Here is a 15,673-nt window from a genome sequence, read left to right as displayed (position 1 = left end):
TAAATGTTTCAGAGCCCTTGATAGGCCTCTGATCCTGCTGGAAAAGGAAATGGGGTTTATTGTATGATAAAACTATGCTTTATATTGTATGAGTGGGGGAGGGGGTGGGAGTGGCATGCATCAAGTCCCTGTGTCTGAAAATGGGCACTCCCAGGGCCAGGGACATAACGGAGCAAGAGGAAGTAGAATTAGAGCCCCTCAGAGTTTGTCTCACTGGGGTGAGGGGGGGGGCCCTCCATGAGAGAAGTTAGGATTCCTGTGGCACTGAGCTCCTGCCTGCACTCCATTACCTCCTTGTAAATGAGAACTCATCAAAGCTTTCATATACCTTTAAACTTCCTGATGCAACACTGAGCCCTATTACTTATTCTAGCACAAGTACCTGTGAAATTGCATTAAAGCTCAGTACAATGATTTTATGCAATGAATTGATTTTCAAGAGCCTCAATGCACCGAATAGAGTGTGCTTAGTTAAAAGGGAAAAAAGGAAGGGGAAAGGAGGCAGCATCTTCACCCTTTTCTCACCAAAATGGGAAACAGTAATATTTTTGTAAGGGAGGAGGAGGGAACTTTAAAAACCCGCCAACAACAACACAGTAGCCCTCTAAGTGAACTTGTCTAGAAAATACTGAAGAAGCTTTTCAGAGCCTAGTTAGAAGATGAAACCCCATAATGCTGGTGTCAGAGCTGGCATCGAGTCAAGCACATCTGTCATCCACAGATATGGTGAATTACTACCTGCATGCCTTTCTGCTACCACCCGCCCATCAGTGTGCTACCCACCTCATGTTCCCCAAAATAATAATGTGATAGGATCACTTCCCTGCGAGGGGGCAGTGTAGAGAATGTGGGATGTGGAATTCTCTACTGTGGATTTCAATCCCAAATCTGTCCCTCATTACTTTTGAGACCTAGAATAAGTCACTTCCCTTTATTTATCTGTAACATGAGTGGAGGTAGACCAGGTAATCTCGAAGGTCCTAACCAGCTGGAGAAGTGATCTTAGAATACCACCAGTCAGATGTATACTACATCATCATAATAAATAGCTCACATTTATATAGCACCTACTGTGCTCCAGGCACCATGCTAAACACGTGACAAATATTATCTCATCAGATCTTCACAACAACCCTGGGAGGTAGGCATTATTATTATCCCCATTTTACAGATGAAGAAAATGAGGTAGACAGAAGTTCAGTGAGTTGCCCAGGGTCATACAGCTGAGAAGTATCTGAGGACAGATTTGAAGTCACAAAGATGAGTCTTCCTGACTCCACTGTACCACCTTTGTCTGTCCATAGGTGCACATAGGGGTTTTGTGTAGAGGTGAAGTTCAAGGTGCCCTGACAGGTGCCTTCCTCTGAGTGGGGAACTTTGCATTGAGAGAGGAAGTTTCCACAGCCAGATTAGCTGCTCTTCTACAACTTCTTGCCTCAGAGAGGTGCCTGGGACCCAGAGGGGACATCTTATCCACCTAGGGTCCCCGGGTCAGCAGGCATTCAAGACAGGACTTGACTGAACTTGGGCCTTCCTGGCTCCAAGGCACCTCTAATGTGTAATGTATGTATGTATGAAGCATACATGTATGTATGTAAAAGAGATTCCCACAAAAAGTCCCAGAAAAGTTCTGACTGGAGGGTATGAGCAGAATGCAAGAGGACCTGAGTTCAAATCCGGCCTCAGACCAAACACTTGACATTTACTATCTGTCTGACCCTGGGCAGGTCACTTAACCCCAATTGCCTTAAGAAAGAGAGAGAGAGAGAGAGAGAGAGAGAGAGAGAGAGAGAGAGAGAGAGAGAGAGAGAGAGAGAGAGAGAGGGCTCATGCAGAACGCTAGAAAGGATGTCATCAGAGAAGGGCATTACCAGAAAATACAGAGGATTTCTCCCAGAATGGGAGACAATCAAGAGACCCCATTGATGCCATCCCTCCCTCCTCTCCCGCCCATCCCCATCAGTAAGTTTATGAAGGGCATAACCCAAAGATGTCAATGATGGGCCATGGGCAGCATCACAAGAGGGAAAACCCCTACGGAGGAGCTCCCAGGGAGTTCAGGATTCCTATGTTTCCAATATTTCAAAGAAGGTCATTCACCACTGCCCAGAAAAGACTTGTGCTTGCTTTAGTTTCAGGATATGACATCAGCCCTCTCCTAGCAAACTGTTCTGACTATGATTTTCCACATTTTTCTGTGCTTATCTTCATGCTTCTGCATAAAAGAGCTCTCGAGCTCCTGGGCCTGTAGGTTCTGGCTCTGGGCACCCACTAGCACTTGCCTTCAAGGAGGACTGAATGTTTTCTTTATTTCCAAAGGTATGCCCTGAGGCTCAAGAATTTCACCTGCTCTTCTGCCACAGAATGGGACAAGAGACTTGCGATTTTATGGTGAGTCCCATGGACAACATGAGGAAACAACTAGAAGCTTGGAAAAAAAAGACTTTAGAGCTGCAGAATTCCATAAGCTGCTTAGACCAGACCATTATTCTTGTTTTCTATTAAACTATTAAAGGATAACTAATGGATGGCCTCAGCAGCTGACTAAACATTTAGCTTTCTCATTTATACTGTTATCAAGATGGGATTTTAATGTTTCTCTCTTCCCCTCCCCTACTTTTCCCATTATTTTCTTATATTTCTCAGTCTATCTAGCCTTAGAAAAGAAACTAAAAATATATACATATTGCCTTTTTTTATACAGTTTATAGGTTTCATTAAACACCGGAATTAACATAATCCTTTCCTAATTACCACAGCTACCGATGCTTATCACTCCTGTACTTGAGAATGTTCAAGCTAAAGAGGGACCATGCTATGAAGTATTCCAGATCTCTGATGGAATATTTTAAGGTAATCCTTATTTTGTATCTTTTGGAGAGAGCTGGTGAATGAAATGACTAATGAGATCTGACAGGCACGTTATTAAATGTCAATTTGCAAAGAACAAGATTTTTGGCAGCAAGGTTATACTGACTGGGGAAGCCACTGCCTCTTCCATTTCTGCAGGGTCCTGCCCACCCCTCCTTAGGGACCCAGCTCTGTGCTTACATTTGATTTGGGTCACAGAAGAGAAAATAAAATGGTTCAGTCACCTCAATATTGGCCTGATTGACAAAAATGGCCTTTGGCAGTTTTGGTGATATTTGAAAGTCATGTTTACAGTCAGAGCATGCCTTCTGTCCCTCTCTGCACTGAAGTCCCTTTGGGAAAACCGGTGAGTGTGTGGGAATAGGGACAATAACCATTAAACAGGTACAAAGTCCACTGTCTCTCTTAGCCGAGAAAGGGCAAGAATTTATTATACATCCTTCCCACAATGGGCAACAGTAACCAAGCGGCTATAGAGAGCTCAGGCTAGAAGGCAAAGTTAAATTAACTCCCGCACCTTTTGAGAATGCTTCATACTTGCCAAGCCCTCTCACCCATTAGCTCTTTGGATCCTCCCCTAAAATCCCATGAGGAAGGTGATACAAGCATTACTGGCTCTATTTCACAAATGAGGAAAGCAAGGTTCCAGGCCTCACCCAAGATCTCCCCACCAGTATTAAGGGGTGGGGGCATGGCTCCCTATCAGTGTCCAGTGGTCTGCCCAGTATGCCATACAACCTGCCATGGAGTCTTCAAACACAAAATTTGGCAGGCTTCAAAAAGGCCCCTCACCTGAGGCTCTGTATAAAGGTATATTCCACAAGATCACTTACTGCAGTCTTTGGGACCTACCAGGAAAGGAAATCGCCACCTCTCACTGTCTATCAGAAGCTTATAAGGAATCCGAGAGAAGATTGCTTTCTGGGAGGCACAGGAGAGTAGAATCACCCAATCCTCAAGTGCCCACAGAGAAATTCTCCAGAGTCAGGCAGCCTTACAGCCAGTAGGCAGCCCACTAGGACCTACCATGATTGTTGGTACAGAGCCCCAAGGGTACAAATACAATGAATGAGAGCCTGTGGGGGGCTTCCATTCTGATGGGGAGACAACAAAGACAGGTAGGTTTGTACAGACAGGTATAAAGGAAATCAGTACAAAGTGGAGCCTTCCAAGAGGGTTTGAGAGGAAAGGTGGGATTCATTGCAAGGATCAGCAAGGGCTTCATGCAGAAGGTACTGTTTGAGCTGTGTCTTTAAGGAAGACAGGGAGGGATGCTTGTATTCTAGGCATGCGTGGGGAACAGCCTGTACAATGGCACAGAGATGGGAAATGGACAGGAGGTATGTGTGTATGTGTGTGTGTGTGTGTGTGTGTGTGTGTGTGTAATAATAACAATAATAATTATTATTATATAGATAGATAGATAAATAAACATCCATATGCATAGCACATGACTAACACACAGAAAAGGCCATTTTGGTTGGATTACAGGATTCACGAAGAGGATTAACATCCAACGAGGCTAAAAAGATAGATTGGGGCTAGGTTGTAAGGGGCTTACAGCTAAACAGAGAAGTTCATCCAATAAAATAACAAGTTGATTTGGAGTAATGTGTAGACATCAGAAGTATGAGGAGAGTGGTGTCAGCTGGAGTGCTTCCACCAGGTGCAAGTGGCTTGGGAGGATAGGGAGCCTGGCTCCTTTGGCCACTGCACATGTGCCTGAAGTACAGGCCCAGAGATGCTACTGTTTCTTCAGGGCCAGGAGGCTCCAGAGGCACTCCCCTCCTCAGCTTCCCTAGGGATTGTGGGGGAAGCTGGAAGAGATACCTGTCCCTGCCACTACACCCAACTCCCCAGGAAGAGAATGTGGACCAAAGTGGTGTTTTAGCAGAAATATCATGGATGATATCTAGGGGAGTTAGGCCTTAAAAATAGGCCAAATTACCTGCCCACTGACCTGACTTGATTTCAAATTCAACTCTCAGAGAAACAACATCACAAGAGGCAGTCTCATGACAAAAACGGCATGAATGGATAACAGACCTTATTTCACAGCCCCAAATCTCACTGTAAGAAGCTTAAAATCACACTTTTTGGAGAGATCTGAGGCTCTGATGGGGTTGACCAGAGATAGGCAAGGTCATTTGGATTGGATGACGTATAGGCAAAGCATCACACCACAGTGGGAGGGGCAGCGGATAGGGACCCAAGGACCAAAAAAACAAGAATCCAGCAATATCTTAGAAGAGGGATGAGAAGAAGAGGTCACTCTCTCCTTCACCAGAATCCCTTCACTTCTGGTTTAAGCTCTAAGGAGAACAACTCTTAGATAAGTTTGGATACGGTTTCCCAACAACAAAACCTTAGGGGATCCATATTCCCTGAGGAAAAGCAACAGAAAAGTCTTAAGGCCTGTGGGAAATGGGAAGGAAATTCAAGCTAGCACCTGGGGCTAAGGAATCAGATGTACCCTGTCCTCCTCCTTCCACTGGAAGAATTAGAAAGAACCACCAAGTTAGACAGTGACTTAAAACCTGTACGAATTGGGCCCAAAGTTTTAAAAACCTTAAACTGTGTGTGTAAAGCAACGTCTCTCATGTAAATACAACTGCTAATGAAAAGGGTATTTTATGGGGGAAAATAGTTACCATCTCTCTGCAATGTCTAACGCCTGAGCTGGGCTGGTCCCCAGGGACTGCCCGAAGGCACCTAGTCACAGGAAGAAGTTGACTTCTGGATACTATTTGGTTATGGTGCATAGAGCAAAACAAGGTTCTTGTAAAAACAATATTGCTTATGCCTACATGGAACTTGATACAAGGGAAGCAGAGAGGCTCTAAGGACAAATGAATGAAAGATAAAGCCTTTATTAAGATCTTCCTCCATGTAAAACACTGTGTGAAATGCTGGACATGAAAAGCAAGACGGGCCCTGTTCTCAAGGGGCTTACACTGTAATACGGAGAAATGCGTCCATAGAAGGAGGGTTCAAGGACAAGCCCTTTGAAAGGACCCCTGGCCCAGTAGCACAGCTGATGGAAATGTATTTTCTTTAAAGCAATTTCCATTAATAAAACCCTACTAGCTGGTGGTGAAGGGGGTAGAGCACTAGATGTACAGTTGGGAAGACCCAAGTTCAGATCCCACCTCAGATACTTCCTAGCTGTGTGATCTTGAGCAAGTCACTGAACCTCTGGCCTGCCTCAGTTTCATTAAATGGAGAAAAATACTAGCACCTACTTCACAGAATTATTGAGGACCACATGAGCTAATATATGTAAAGTGCTTTGCAAATCTTAAATTGATAGGTAAATGCCAGCTATGCTGATGGCAGGGCAGCTAGGGGGTGCTGCACTGTATAGAGCGCTGGGCCTGGTGTCAGGAACACTCATCTTCCTGAGTTCAAATCCAGCCTCAGACACTTACCAGCTGTGTGACCCTAGGCAAGTCACTTCGCCCTGTTTGCCTTAGTTTCCTCATCTGTAAAAGAACCTGGAGAAGGAAATGCAAACCATTCTAGTATCTTTGCCAAGAAAATCTCAAATGGGGTCACGAAGAGTCAGACATGACTGAAACAACTGAACAGTTACAAAATCCTGGTGTCCAACCATTTGCCAATCTCAAGGACCTAAACAGCAAAAACTTTCTTTTCTGGGTTTTCAGTAGCTAGGGCTGCTGAAGAGGTTGAGGGCTACAGCACCTTCAGAGTCAGTTGCTAGGTTCCATCCCCCAAGAGTTATAATCCCTGGATTTTAGCTGTGGGAGCCAGGCGGAATCAGAGCCACTGGTCTAGGGGATGCTGCCCTTCTTAGGGTTCTTGGCCTTGCGGACCTGTCAGTGGCCCTTGGTCATGACAGTAGGTGGTGCTGGGGCCCAGCAGGGGTCGGCAGAGGGTTGGTGATCCCCTTCCCCACAAGGCTTGGTTCCCAAAGTGGATGATGGCTGACAAAGGCCCAGCTGTACTCAGTACTGGGCCTGTTACTGTTGTACTCAGAGAGATTTCTCGGTTCCTCCTTCCCCCACCAATGCATATACACAAATATACTAACAGTTTGTTCTTTAAGTCATCCCAGTTCTACCAGGAAGTACAAAGACAGTTTCACTTTCGAATGAAATGAGTGGCCAAATGCCAAAAAAGATCCTTGAGAGGGCTGCTTTAATTCCCTAAATTTGGTCTTCCTGTCTACAGCCCACCTTCCTAAAGAATCTGAAAAGTGTCTTCTCCCACCTACTTCAAGTGGGCCCTACCCCCCTTACAGGTGGCATCTTTCCACCTGGGAAAAGTTTTTGCTTCCTGCTAAAGGTGACCAGCTTTTTGTACTCACAAGAACCTGTTTTGCAGACTAAATTTCATACAAGGATAATTAAGACACTTCTTAGAAAACTGATTCTGATTTCACTGGGCCTTTTAGTAGCTCATGTCTTTCATCAAGTGACTTTCATGGTCCTGATTGGGGCCCACTAATTATCCTAACCAGCTATTTTCATCAAGCACTGTGCATTGGGTGCTGACATGCTGCATACATACATTCTGGCTCCTGCTAACGAAACAGGAGGCAGCCAGGAACGCTCTAATCAATATTAATGTACTTTAAATCACACTTCCATCTGTTTCTGAATTAATAAATTACAAAATAGATTTCCTCATTTTCTCTCTCTCTTTTTTAACAGACTTCTTCCAAGGCTGCCCAGATACCATCTCCATGGGGAAGCTGTGGAAAGTAAGTATTTTCTAAAACTTACTTGCTTCTTCATGAAAAGGAATGATTTTTCTAGGCCAAAAATACTTTTACATTTACAACTCCGAAATGAAGGTGAGTTCCTCAATGAGGGTGGTTTTGGTGCATCCCACTGCTCTAGTCCCAGGCTTTAGCAAAGGACAAAACTGAAAAGTCGAAAGGTGATTGGACACCAGATTGTTGGTCCCTTTGATCTTTAAGCCAAATGAGGGTCATAAAAAGAGCCACTAATTAGGTGGCAAGTACCACCATTTCAGGGAGTTAAAGGAAAGTTAACTGCCAATACAACAGTTTTTCAATCATTCACTCAGTAATAAAAGACCAATGAAATATTCATTGATATATGGTAAGTGCTGTTTAATAAAACTAAAGACAGAATAGTGGTGAAAATGGAAAGGCACTTAGTCAGCCAATTATCTGAGCCATAATGACAGGTTTTATATTAATGCTAAAATACCCTGACCTAAAATATAAAATCATATCACGTAATGATGCTATGAGGCTCAATGAAACCATCTCACTAGGGTGGCCTTATGGGAAGCACATCAATATTTCAGGGCCCTTACTGAGAGAGCATCAGGAAACCTGGGTTCCAACCCGGCTTCGACAGAACACTGACTAGCTGTTGATCGTGGACTGTGCCTCAGTTTCTTCCTTTGCCATGGGAAGGAGTTGTAATAGCTCTTTTTAAGGCCCCTTCTACCTCTACAAAAGGTTTCTTTTAAGAGTGCAATTTGGAGTGTTGGACACAATCTCTGAAGTACTTGGGAAGCTGTATAGTCCAATCCAGAGACGGCAAAGAGACCATATACTACTGGCACTAAATGAATTCAGTTAAAATCTCTGGATTTTCCCACTTATAACAACAACTATAACAATAAACGATTAAGTTAAAAAACAACCAAACATCTGTTAAGTACCTACTTCATGCAAGGCACATAGACTAGAGACAGCAGGGTACAGCTGCTCAGCCACTAGGCATGGGGTCACCAGACCCTGGGTGCAGTTTCTGCCTCTGGCATTTACCAGTTGTGCAGGAGCCAGGCAATAGGACTGGACTCATCTCCAAAATCACAGGCAAGTTGGTTTGAAGGCGTTCCCACAACAGCATTTCCCTATAGACCCTTCCAACTTTGAATATGTAGCAAGTGGAGGAATCAATCACAAGAAAGGCTTCACCAAAGAGGTGGCCTCTGCAGTGGGCCTTGAGAGAAGACACCAGCTGCCAGGTCTTGTCAAACATATCTCCTAAACTTGTCTCCAACCACCTCCAACCCCCCTGATCTAGACTAGGCCAACAGCTTCCTAATTGGCCTCCCCACAGCCAATCTCCTCCTTTCCTTTCCATTCTCTACACAGTGTCCATGTACCACCTGGAGCAGCATACATGGCTCCCCAATGCCTCTAGGATAAATACAAGCCTATCTGTTCAGCACTTTAAGCTCTTTGCAGTCTAGCTCCGTCCTAGCTTTCCAAGCTGATCATACATTTCTTTCTCTCTATGAATCAAATTGGTCAACTTGCCCCATATGTGACATTTCATCTCCCACCTCAACACTTTTGCACACAGGCTGTCCTCCAAGCTTTCCCTTCTCATCTTTGCCTCTTGGAATCCTTAGTTCACAGCAAGGCTCAGTTCCAGTGCCACTCACTTCAAGAGGCAGTTCCTTGTAGGTTTTAATGCCCCACCATACCCAAATTACTGCATCTTTATTTTGTCTGGAGTCTGCGAACCTGTTGTGCCCCTCCAATAAAATGTAAACTCTTTGAGGACTGGGACCATGTCACGGGAAGCTCTTAATAAAATGCTTGTTGATTAAACAGGGAGGAGCTATGCAAATGTAGGAGGGGGAGGGGGAAGATGGAGTGTCCAGTTCAAGGAAAAACCCCTGATAACCCAGTTTGGCTCAGAAAGAGAATTCCTAGAAGGGGGATCAGGGGAGGGGGTGGTGATTACTATGCAGTAGGCCTGAAAAGATAGACTGGAACCAGATTGTGAAAGGATTTAAATGCTAAGCTGAGTAGCTTATGTTTTATCCTAGAGGTAATATAGGGAAGAACCACCCGGCTTTTTGAGCAAATCAGTAACCCAGTCAATCCTATGCCTTCAGAAGATTTTTTTGGCAGCTGTGTGGAAGATGGATTGGAGAGGGGAGAGACTGGTGGCAGGGAGACCGGTTAGGAGGCTATCACGGTAGTTCAGGCAATAGGTGACAAGGGCCTGAATGATGGTGGTGGACATCCTAGCAAGGGCCCAGATCCTGGACAATCTAGGATCCAGGAGCAAAGTGAAAAGTCAAGGATGATTTCAAGGTTGGGAAATGGACTGACTGGAATGATGTGACCCGCTCAACAAAAACAGAAAATTTTGGAGTGGGGGAAGATATTGGGTTCTGTTTTTGACATGTTGAATTTGAGATGATGACCAGACATCCAAGAAGACCATATATGAACAAGCAGTCAACGATGTATGACTAGATATAGAAACTTGGGAGTTTTCTGTGGAGAGATGATTTTTGGATTCACAGGCACAAATGAGAAGTCAAAGGTGATGACTAAGAAAAGGTGATCAGCTCACAAAGTTTGAATCTAGCGGTGGAGGCAGAAGCCCAGCTACATCGGACTAAGACATAGGAAAGTAGAAGGGGCACTTGAGAGGACTGCAGAAGATAAGCCTAGGAGTTAGCAGGGACCAGGACATCTGTAAGGATGACCAGTATAACCTAAGTGTGTTTATAGGAGGTGAGGAAAGAGTCAGGAGACAGAGAGGGAGGGAATAAAGGGAATGCAATGAGAGAGAAGAGAAACCAAGAGGGAGGAAAAGAGGGTACCTGAGGAGAGATTCTAGGTCAAGAAGGGGAGAGGAGAGAGTAAGTGAAGAAAGGCAATAGTGAAAAGAGGGACAGTGAGGGGAAAAAAGGGATTCCAAATAATACTCTTATCTGGGCAGCGAGAGAGAAGAGTAAAAAGGAGAAAAACAATTGCAAGCAAAATAATTTCAGGAAATTCAAGAAGCTTGTAACAGAGCAGAAAACCAGAGAGCCGATGGCTGAAGACCGAGATCCAATTAGTATCAACGACATTAATTGCAGGGGGGAGGAGAAGCAACACTAATATGTAAAATATATGTTTGGGCACATAAAACTCGCTAATGTACAGAAGGCAAAAATATTAAACATGTTCTGTAATACAATAAAAATAGTAATATGGGGAACACAAGCAAAAACATAAATAAACCACAGACAGAAACTAAACAACAGCATCCTGAACAATGAAACAGATAACAGGAGAGCACGTAAAAGGGAAGGCCAGAACATGGGGGAGTGCATACTGAGCATGAGATGAAGAGAGAGAGGGAAGGGCTTGATGAGGAGAAGAGAGTGACAGGGCCTGATAAGAATGGATGGATAGGAAGGATAAAGGAGAAGGGCACAGCTAATGGCAAAGAGAAGGGGGAGCTCCCTGAGGCCTGGCACTGAGCTCATTTTAGGTTCTGTGGCCCCAATTTTTGGCACACACAAGGCGTTTAATCAATGTTTGCTACAGTCAAGTAAAAATAATGCCACCTGCCCATCATCTCTCACACAGATGTGAAAGTAAATTAAATTATGTGGAAAACACTTTAGAAAGGAAAAGTACCCTTATAAATACAAGCCCCCATTGTCAGTAGCTTTTCACACTTTTCTATTTCAAGTATAACTGATCTTCTTTCTCCAAATACTCAGACAAGATACTACAGGTGCAGACATAATTTCTTCAACATCATTTCCATATTCATAATGAAGGAAAAGCTTCATTTTTAAAAAAGCAATAACTTATCACACTTGAATGACTGAATTGGGCCCTGCTCTGATATTGATACATAGAGTCAATAAAAGATTCTACTTTGAAGTTCAGAAGATAAAAATGGAAAAGCCCAGGGAAATCTATTCCTTGCACACAAACAGAGAATGGGCAGGGTGAGACAAGTAGCTCTTAAAAAATAAGAGCATTTTTTAAATTCAAAAATGAAAGAGTTTAAATGCATACTTGAGATTGTCAAGGGCCTTCAAACAGTTTTAAGAAAGCAACTTCTTTATAAAGAAAGCTCACTCACTTAGGTCCTAAAGCTTTTGAATGATGGGATGAAAAATAACCTCTGGAGGTCAATTATTGCAGTCTCCTTGCCTCCAAGCAAGACTGAATTTCAATCATTCTAGCCATGCAGGCTTGATGCCACAAAAAGAGGGACTTTAGCATCCCTTAACAGCAATTACATCATTTTACCGCCGTTCTAGTCAGAGAGATTTTCCTTATATCGGTCCTGGAGGCTGAGTACGTCAAGAAGAGCAAGGAACTGAAACCTGGCGAATACCCAAGATTAGAAAATGGGAAGGGACAGGAACAGTTAGAGAAGAAGTCAAAGAACCAAAAGAGGGTAGCCTCATGGAATGGAAACCACGTAGGGAGAGAGTAGCAACAGTATCAAACAGCACTGGAGTGGTAGAGGAAGAAAGAGAGGAAGGAAGGAAGAAATTACTACTGATAGTTAAAGGGGCAATTTCATTGGCAAAATAAGGATGGCAGCCAAAGAGGTAACGGTTAGAGACTACTCATTTGTGAAATTCGATATGAAACAAAGGAGAGAAACATGCCAGCTACAAGGGCACCGTGAAGTCATGAGAGGTTTTGGTTTTGGTTGCTTATAAAAGTAAGAGAAACACCGGTGCACATGAAGGGGAGGAGATGCTTTTAGACAGAGGAGACAACAGCACTTGAAACAGCTGGCAGAGTTGCAGAGCAATGGCCTTTAAGAGTCAGCACGGAATGGGATGCAGTTGGCCATTGGTAGAGCCCAAAAAATTCCTCTGAGACTGGAGGGAAGAATTCACATGAGTAAAGAAATGCCTGTTTCATTTTTTGTCCATAAAGTGAGGTCGAGTTATCCACTTCGGTGTGAAAGCCAGAGATGATGCCCTCCTGCCACTGAAGCCCCTCCTCTTTGCCTTGTCACAGCCTACCTTGCATTATAATTACTTGTGTTCATGTCTCTCTTTTCTGCTTATTTGGATCTTATTTGGATCTACCACAGTGTCCACCTAAAACATTCTAGGTGCTCAGGTCAGCCACAGGAGAAAGGGATTTGTGACCTGAAAAGACAAGGTGTAGAACAATCATTCTGGGGATTGTTCTAAGGAGTGTATAACAGGTGAATCAGAGAAGCAATGGAATCAGAGAAGTCAGAAAGACCAGGGTTCCCCTCCCATCTACGGCATGAGCCGTGCAACCCTAAGCAACGCATCTGCCTTCTCTAATCCTAAATGGTTAGTTCTAGAGAGGTCTCCATCTCCAGAAGTGGCAATTTTCCTGGTGCTGACAATATCAGTGATTTCTGATGTCTTGGCATCAAACAGAAGTATGGACTTCTCTCTCTGGCTATGGCCACTGCTCGGATGCAGCTCATGATGCTGTGCACTATCCCATCAACAAGGAATGCAACATTTCTTTCTAACCTGTCTTCCTATAAACCCCATGGCTTCTAGTGACTGGTTACTAAGGTGGCAGGAAGAATCCCACACCATTTTATGCCAGACAAGTGGAAGCCTAGCGTGGAGGCAGAGATCTCTGGGCATGAAGACTCATTTTTTTTATTGGCATTCTATACTTTCTCCTACGGCCCAGCCTGAGCCAAAGGAAGCTCATGTGTGTATACATGGTTTACAGAAGGGGCTCCATGAACCAGGTGGGGAGCACACTCTCAGATTTCATCTGTGGACATTCAGCATTACTGTGTCTTAAGGTTATTAGGGGACATCCCCTCACTCATTCATGCATTTTTACCATTTAGGGTATACACATGGCCATTCAGAGAGGAAGTGTTCACTGTCATGATTTGAGGGGGCTTGCCCAGCAGGAAGCTGGCAGACCTGAAGTCACCCTCATTTCTTATACGTAGCAACAGCTGATAAAGAGGGAATTATCAGGATTTCTATGTGGAATTTTCCTTTGAAAGACTGAAGGAAAAGGAAGAGGTAGACACACTGTGTTACTAACAAGGCATTTCTCTTCTCTCACACTGGTTTCCCAAGTAGGTTTTCCAGGGATAAGCCAATATATTTGCCTGGGCAAGCAGTTGGAAGGAAGATGGGAAGCTGAGGAATTTACAAACCTTGACTGTGGATTTGGAAATCCATTCCCAAAAAGAACAGCCCTAAATGATTTTTCAACCACATGAATCTAAACCATGTGAGGAGAGATAGCCACAGATGACCCCCACACAGTGGGCAGCCAGCAGATGATTTCTAATTGCTAGTGTTAGAATTCAAAGAAAATCGATATTGGGACATTAGTCCCACACTAAGTGGATAACTCAAAACCTTCCTCTTTATATAGGCAACACAGATGAACTGTCAGCAATTAAGAGCAGATGTCCAGAGCAGGCCTTCAAGAACCCTAGTGAGACATTCATGGGCCTACTTGGCCTCTAGTTTCTAATGCGGCTCCACGGGGGGCTTTTAAGAGCTGAACTTTGCTTATTGTGATGACTGGATTTGTAGCAAACTGTCATTGTGGTTTCCACAAAACACTCCAATAATGGGCCAGCAAGTATTTGCTAACTGCCAATCATTGCTTCTGGTGGCAGGTAGGAAAATCATTATGGCCAGGAGAGAGCTGCTTTCTCTGAAAGATTGTGATGTTTGTTCCCTAAGCATCAGTACATTCATGTACACATGCATCTATGTATATATGTAGAGAGCATCATTCTGGGGGTCACTTAAAGCCCTAAAACAAAGTTTACCAAGCTAGATCAGTACTATGGACATAGCTGGGCACTGTGGTCTAAGAAGATGAGTGTTTCATTTTTGAATGTTCAGAATCCAGGGGAAAATGAGACAACTGGCCTTTACCCTAGGGCAGAGGTGTCAAATTCTTGGGCTACAAGCAAAGGGCTGCACAAAGCTCCCAAGTGTGGCTGAACCAGATTAAATCATAATTGTGAAATATTTAACAAAATAAATAAAAATGCTACACAGATAATGTTCATCTGTGGTTTTCTAGGTCAATATGCAGCCTGCAGGGATCCATTTCTATTCAAGTTTGACACCACTGCTCTCGGGTACCCAATTCAGAAGGATTGGCAGCATTTCTTGTTCTCTAGGGCACTGGGATTAGCTCTTCCCCATGCCATAGACCCCCCACATGTTGGTGTTCCAGGCCCACTGGCTACCCTGTAGCTGAGGGTACACACCAATCCCTAGTTCAGGCTCTGAATTTCAACCCTACCACAGGTTGGGTTAGCAAAATCTCACCCTCCCTAGACATCATGATGAACCCAATACACTAGAGCCTCAGTGTAAAACTGTTAGGGGACTTGTCTCAGATACACCCAACTTGAGAGAGAGCTTCCTGATGCCAAAAATGCGCTTGGATTTTGGGGGGACTTGGGGGGAAAGGAGTCTGGACCTATGATTTCATCAATGTACTTGATAGACAGTGGCATTAGTAAGGTCCCAAAGTCCATAGGAAGATTCTGCCTCCAAGATGTCCTCTTTGTTCTCCAATGTCTGCATCACTATGCCTTATTTTTTGTGGTACTTTTAAATGAATTTATATTTTATCAGTCAAAAAGTATCTCTATCCATTTGAAAAAAAATAGTAAAAAAAAAAAAGACTTTTGCAATACTTGACAAAGGAAGGGAGATGATGTGGCTTTGAGAATGAGACTCTTTTTCCTTTCCCTAGGAGCACAGACACACCATCACCTTTGTCCCTCAGCCCTTCATCATCAAGTGCTTTACCATCCTTGGGACCTATTGTCATTCCTCATCGAATCCACCACATGGCAGCCAGCCACGTTAACATCACCAACAATGTGCTTCGTGGTTACGAACACTGGGACATGGCAGATAGGCTCACTAGAGAGAACAGAGGTGACTATTTGACCACTCCCTCCATAATGTGGTTTTGAAGGGGTTGTATTCTACGTGGGGGTGAGGGGGAGGTGGGGAGGGAGAGGGGCTTTCACTCTTCAGTACCTTTTTGGTAATAGCTGCTCATTCAGGTTTCCCAGGCGGTAAAGGA

The 15,673-nt window shown here is 44.0% G+C and overlaps 1 protein-coding gene across 6 annotated transcripts in view; it reads left to right on the top strand.

Annotated features, from left to right (window-relative positions):
• Positions 1–15,673, top strand: part of AFF2 (ALF transcription elongation factor 2) — a 499,551-nt gene that overhangs the window by 477,134 nt on the left and 6,744 nt on the right. For all 6 annotated transcript variants that reach the window (XR_002322059.2, XM_020974795.2, XM_078147880.1 and 3 more), the window contains 4 exons: positions 2,320–2,391; positions 2,760–2,853; positions 7,545–7,594; positions 15,335–15,522. Coding sequence is in view for 5 of the 6 variants with exons in the window: in XM_020974795.2 (XP_020830454.1) it covers positions 2,320–2,391; positions 2,760–2,853; positions 7,545–7,594; positions 15,335–15,522 (404 nt within the window). In the remaining variant the exon portion in view is untranslated. The remainder of the gene's footprint in view (positions 1–2,319; positions 2,392–2,759; positions 2,854–7,544; positions 7,595–15,334; positions 15,523–15,673) is intronic.

Source organism: Phascolarctos cinereus, unplaced genomic scaffold (assembly GCF_003287225.1).
Source record: "Phascolarctos cinereus isolate Bilbo 61053 unplaced genomic scaffold, phaCin_HiC Scaffold_8;HRSCAF=390, whole genome shotgun sequence".
In the NCBI taxonomy this organism is placed as follows: Eukaryota; Metazoa; Chordata; class Mammalia; order Diprotodontia; family Phascolarctidae; genus Phascolarctos; species Phascolarctos cinereus.
The sequence above is the reverse complement of the archived record's forward strand: the minus strand, read 5'-3'. Positions and strand labels throughout refer to the sequence as shown.